This window comes from Tetrao urogallus (genome assembly GCF_951394365.1).
Source record: "Tetrao urogallus genome assembly, chromosome: 5".
Taxonomy (NCBI): Eukaryota; Metazoa; Chordata; class Aves; order Galliformes; family Phasianidae; genus Tetrao; species Tetrao urogallus.
Window position 1 is genome coordinate 53148183 of NC_136818.1, and position 5904 is coordinate 53154086.

Here is a 5904-nt window from a genome sequence, read left to right on the forward strand (position 1 = left end):
AGAAACAGCATGACCTCATCTGCTTGTGCTTTGGAAACCAGGCCTGGCAGAGGTGGTGCATGCCCAAATCCATCCCGATCTGGGGTCCTGCACCTGGATGCCCAGTTAGACACCATAACAGGGAGTTGCGTAGGGCTCTGTGTGCCCCAGTGAATACAGGAGATAGAGAGGAGGGACAGGAAAGTGGTCACGATTCCCATATCATTGGGAACATTGATGGTGGGATGGGGAAATCTGTCCTTGCAGTCAGCATCATTGTTTCATGGACTCCTGGTGGGTGAAGGGCCCCGAGGACTTCAGACACATCTGCACTCTGGGCATTAGGACAGCCCTGAGAGACAAAGAGCTGCTAAAGCTTGTTGGTCACCCTCTCCCTTCCTGCTGTCGTATGAGAGCACAGTTTCCTAATAAAGCAGGTGGAAAGGGACCTCTGGGCATCACCACTGTAAGACCAGTTGGAATCCAAATATTCCCCCATCTTTTGGCCAGCTTGAAGGAGCAACCTGGTGCTTCAATGCTGCTTTGTGAAATAGGAAGAGAGATGTAGGACATAAACAACAAGTCAGGTTTTAATTGAGCCATACTTCTCAGGAACATATCTGGAACACAGACTACTGTGTGTGTAATCTCCAAAATTTCTGCATCTGCATAACAGTCATAGTACTTATGCACAGTACTTATAGGTCAATATGCAGTACATTGGTAGTACACACATACTTATGTGCTACCAATGGCTACTAACTCCAGAAGTGGGTAGTTTGCATGAGCATAAATGCCTAATTTGCACTTGCAGGTGTCCAGGTATGAAAATCAGATGCAGAGAAATAGAGAGGAAATTGTGCCTGGCTGCAGTAAGTTTATGTAGCTGTGTTGCAGCTAGATCACTAAAAGCTCTGAGCAGCACATTTATTTTTATTGGTGACTGATCTACTGAACTTCAGCTTGAACTGGTTCCCAATGAGTTTAAACTGATTCAAAATAAGCTTCTCTTAAGTGAGGATATGTCTCCCTCAGACTGGTTTCAGCTAAAAATAAAAAATCCATATCCAACACTCAACAGTCAGGTGCCTAAAACAGCACAACCAACTGGTCAAATTAGGTGATCCTCCTGCTGTGATAAATGTTGGGGTAGTCTTGAATGTACCTTGAATGTAGCTGGGTTAAGTCACTTAGAGATTGTTGGGTCAGCTGGTGACTGATCAATAGGTCAATATGTCGATAGATATTAGGTCAGTAGTTCAAAGGTCAGTGGGTCAAAGGTAACCAGGCCAAAAGTCAATGTGTATTAGGCTAAATGGTCACTAGGTCAAAGATCAATAGCTTAAATGTCATTCTACCTGAACTGAAGGACTGTTATGACAGATTGAATCCAGAGTTACAAACTAAATGAGCATCATCAGCATTGTATGTTGATGGTCCATTGACTACAGGAATGTTATGTATGTATCAAAAAGCAAGATACATGATGGTAATTAGGATGTGTAGAAACTGTGGCACCTGAACATGATGTAAAAGGTATGGATTAAAGGGTGGATCTTGTCTTGAGTCCCGATCAAAAGCTAAAAAAATCATTGGGTCAAAAGTCAGGGGGTGAAGGTCAAAGGCCAAGAGGTCACAAAAAGACTGAGTGCCTGAGCACATACAACTTTTCTGACAAGGACCCCCCTATCAACCAGAGCTACTCTGTGACCAGACTGATCCTCCTGTTTCCTCCCAGCACAGCTAATAAAACTACCCCACACCTCCTTCTTTGCATTTTGTGTTTTGTGGCCACTCTGAGATGGCTTAAAGCCTGAAAGCATGGAAAGTAGCATGCAAAGTAGCATGCAAAGGAGAGCTGCAGACCTCAGGACTGAGTGAGGCTAGGAAAATCGCTGATTTGACTTGTGTGGAGTGGTGAGTCTGCAGCAAAGTTCAGGGTGAGATTTGTGGTGTCATGCCTGGTGATAGTAAACCAGAGCTGAAATTCAAAGTGCGATGTTTATTTTGAAGGAAAGCATAGCAATCACACCCTAGAGCTAAAGAGCAAGGGAAGAGCTCTGTGCTGATCCCAGCGGGCACTGCACACAAGGCTTGGGGTGTGCCTGGGGTATTTCTGTGGCATTTCAATATCTGGCAGAGCTGATTTTTTTAAATCAAAGTCAGAAAAGTTCATAATGGCATGAAAAGATGGGGAACAGAGATGAGGGAAGGGAGAACAATGCAGCATGGGGTTTACAGTAAGAATTTTAATGCAACCAAGCAGCACTGCTGGACAGATACATCAGTCAAACCCATATCATGATAAACATCTAAAACAGAGGCTAGAAAGAGTGGATGAGAAAGTAATTGGCATTAGAGGCTCAGAGCTTACATTCAAATGGTGCTGAAACTAAGGATGGTTATGCCCAGAGATGTAAGGATGATCCTTTGGGTAGATTGGTTTGGGCTAAAATCTACAAGTGTGTAAAAACCAGGTGTGTCCTGTCCACGGCATGATGCTGGTGCATGCAAAGCCTTCTGAACACCAACCAGCCCAGCCAGAAGGGCTTTGTCACAGCTACAAACTCTTCAAGATAACAAAAGCACAATTCAGAGCCCTTGGATGAGTACTGTCGTGAATGCTGACTCCGGTGATTCTGGAACTCTGGGATTTTGGGAGCTGAGTCTTACTAATTCTGCTAGGACGTTCTGCTGGTTGCCCCAGAGCCCAGCCTTTGGACCTGGGGTTCTGGAAGAAGAGGTGAGCACTTTGGCCATCCATCTGCTAGACACACCTGGATTGACTTCAGGACAACCTCCTCTTCACATATGGGTGTGCTGGGTGAATTTAGACCTGGCACTGCAGCTACCTGCCCAGGGTGGAGGAGATCTCTCTTGCTCCAGAGGATGTCTGTGGATCACCTGGCTTACATCCAAGGGAGGTTTCTCATAGTACCACATTTTCAGAAGTTTGTTCACCTGATTGTGGTCTGTGATGCCCCGGAGAAGATCTTCCTCTCTCTCATTCTCTCCAGGCAAGTCAAAGCTGTGCTGTCTGATTTCTTTCCGCATGCTTTCAAAGAAGTGAAGGATACATTGGTGAGCAAAGAGCCGGCTGTGCTCACAGCAGGTTTCCTCAAAAATCTTCTGCTCGATGTCGATGTAGTTACTCCAGTGACGTGTCTGGAGGAGGGCAGCCTGGTTGAAGCAAGGTGTGAGCCAGCGGGCAAGGAAAACAGCTATGATGAGGATCAACAAAATGCTCCAGCCGAGGGCCTGGGTGATAAGAAATAAGCAGAGGAACAGGATCAACATAAGCATAAGGACAGACACAAGCCGTTTGCTTGTACTGCTGAGAAAGGACTTCGTGTAATTGTGCATTGGGTCTCCTGTCTTTATCTGTCCCTTAAACCCAGCTCCTGAAACTGCATTTAGGCTGAGAGTGCTAGGGATGCTGTCACCCCTTCCCAGTGAATACATGACATTTATCTGTGCATCAGTACTTCAGTAGAATAACTCTTTGCAAGAAGTCTGGAGCATTTGTTTTAAGCATGGGAGCCTCAGATAAAGGGGATTTGATGCTCTTCTGCTGGCACCCGCTTATCTCCACTGAGAGCCACCTGCAATCTATACATGCTCTGAAGCCAGGTGTCCCGCTCTCACATTGTTCCTGAGCAAACTGCTTTCACCTGTCTCAGCTTTCACTGTCCTTAAAGCAGTAGCTCCTACCTGCCAAGTTAGAAAACTTCTTTGGTTCTAAGCAGGCAGGGTGTTAGCAGGCTCTGATATTCTTCACAACCTGCTTTTTATTAAATGGGTTTAGAATGTGCTGGTTCTTTTAGAAGCAAAATTATGTTAATAAAAAAAAACAAAACCAAAAACTTTCCTTCCTTCTTTTTCTCTTCTGAGGTAACTTTGGAGATTGTCACTGAGGGCAGTGGTGTTTTGGGGTGTAAGACAGCAAAGAGCAGGCCTACTCCCAGCGAGACCCCAGCAAAGCTGTGCTGAATGAAGAGTGGGTGCCCTGAGCACATCCCTACCATGGGGCTGAGCTGGTAGCCACTCACCTGGGACCAGCAGTGCAGGTACCTGGACACTGCCCTGCGGGATGTGCTGTTCCTCATCAGCTCATCCTCCTTGCAGGGCACCCTGGTGAGCATCTCCTGTGCCTGTGCCAGGGTGGCATTGGCAAAGCCCACAAACTTCTTGGGGTCTACAGAGCTGCTGAAGGCACAGATCAGGCATTTGCCATCCAGGAGGGTAACCACGATCCAAACAGCTGGGGCAACCATGGCTCGCTGCATGATGGAGCAGCACATGTACCTGAAGAAAAAGAGAGACAGGAGCTCAGCTTCTCTCTGAGAAATCCCATTTCTTCAAAGTCATTCTCACTGTGCTGTGTGTGACCTCTGTTCTGGACAATGGTTTGTCTGTAAAAGGGTGAAACTGGTTCTCCTTGCCATTTTACTGGTATGTCTGCAATAACTGAGCTGAAGGGAAGGCAATCACAATGCTGTTGATAAAGAATGACCACAATGGTAATGGTACTCTTTTTGCACATACAAGCATATCATCTTGCACATTTATGCCCTGGTGGAAAACCCACGCATGCACTGACCATGTCCCAGACTCCACACTCGTGGGGCGAAGTGTGGAGATGAATTTAGAAGAAGTTGACTTACCAGGAGGAAGAAAAATACAGAGAGAAGACAGGATAGAGGAGAAGTGGAAGGGAGGGCTCTGCTCCTGGTGCAAACCCCACCTGATGACAGCCATGTCCTTCCTCCTGTGTCCCTGTGGCCGCCTCCACTCCTCCATCATCACCAGAGATTGTCTGTTGAGGATGAGGCCGCAGAGGAAGAGGGCGATGGGGGGCACAAACATGATCCCCAAGCCGTATGCCATGTTGTAGTGGGGCAGGCAGGGGCAGCTGAAGTCAAGGCAGGTATAAATCTTTACACTAGCCAGGGCTAACAGCCCACAGATTCCGTTCATTACAGACTCTGAGTTGGACTGGAAGTACTGGAAGATCATCCGGAAGCGGTCCATTCTGCTCTTTTAGCCAATTCTTCTCCAAGGAAACTGTTTCCCTTCCTTCCCCTCTCTGCTCCCTTGGGGATGAAGAGAATGGAAGAGGATGCACAGCTTTCAAAGCTCCTTCTTTCACCCCGTGCTATCTTCTAGTATGGCAGTTGGTAGTTTCTGTATCTGATCAGGGGAAAGGAAGCGAGTCCAATTTGCTGGTCTTCACCACAGCTGCCACTGATTCTTTTTGGTGAAGCAGTCCCCCAGCCCTGGGAGTACAGGGAGGAGGCAGGAAGAGCACGCTTGGCTTTGAGCCCATCCCATTACCACTCAAACAGATTTCCCTAAATGAAAATTGCCTGAAAGGACCAACGCTGCAGTCCAGCGGCTGCGAGAACTGATGGCTTTCCCAATCTGGAACGGCACCTTGTGGCAAAAGCTTTGTACTGCAAAGACATTTTTGGCATACTCACATCAGTATCTGAGACCTTTGCACTGGGGCAGCTCACATTTCCTATAAATGATGCTGGTGTTGAAGCAGGTGAATGATGAAAGATACCACCTGGTATAAGAGAGGGTGTTGTAGTGAGAAAATAGTTGTGTTTGCTTCTAAAGCCTCTGCTGGTGTTGTGTGTCGTGCAGCTCTGCCTGCCAGTGACACTGCTTCCAAAAGGCTTTAATGCTTGTTGGGATTCTCATTTAATGGCTCTGTGTTTATGTGCTGACTGGGGTAGGGAAAATTTTACGTGTGTTGTAGAATGATTACTTTAGAGAAATCATTTTGCTTTTCCAGCACTCTTGAGCAAAAATATAGAAAAGGCTGAATATTTCCTTACAGCTAAAAAAAAAATTAAAAAAAAAAAATTATGGAAAGAGTAGCAAGCATTCTCTGTCCTCTGGATGCTGGAAGATGCAAGG

General features: G+C 46.4%; 1 protein-coding gene across 1 annotated transcript; it reads right to left on the reverse strand.

Moving 5' to 3' along the window:
- Positions 1-2784: 2784 nt before the first annotated feature.
- Positions 2785-5010, reverse strand: CALHM3 (calcium homeostasis modulator 3; the record flags this gene model as incomplete). Its single annotated transcript, XM_079535932.1, has 3 exons — positions 2785-3237; positions 4029-4284; positions 4724-5010. 3 exons carry the CDS (start codon positions 5008-5010, stop codon positions 2785-2787), a joined length of 996 nt encoding a protein of 331 aa, XP_079392058.1.
- Between the last annotated feature and the right edge of the window lie 894 nt (positions 5011-5904).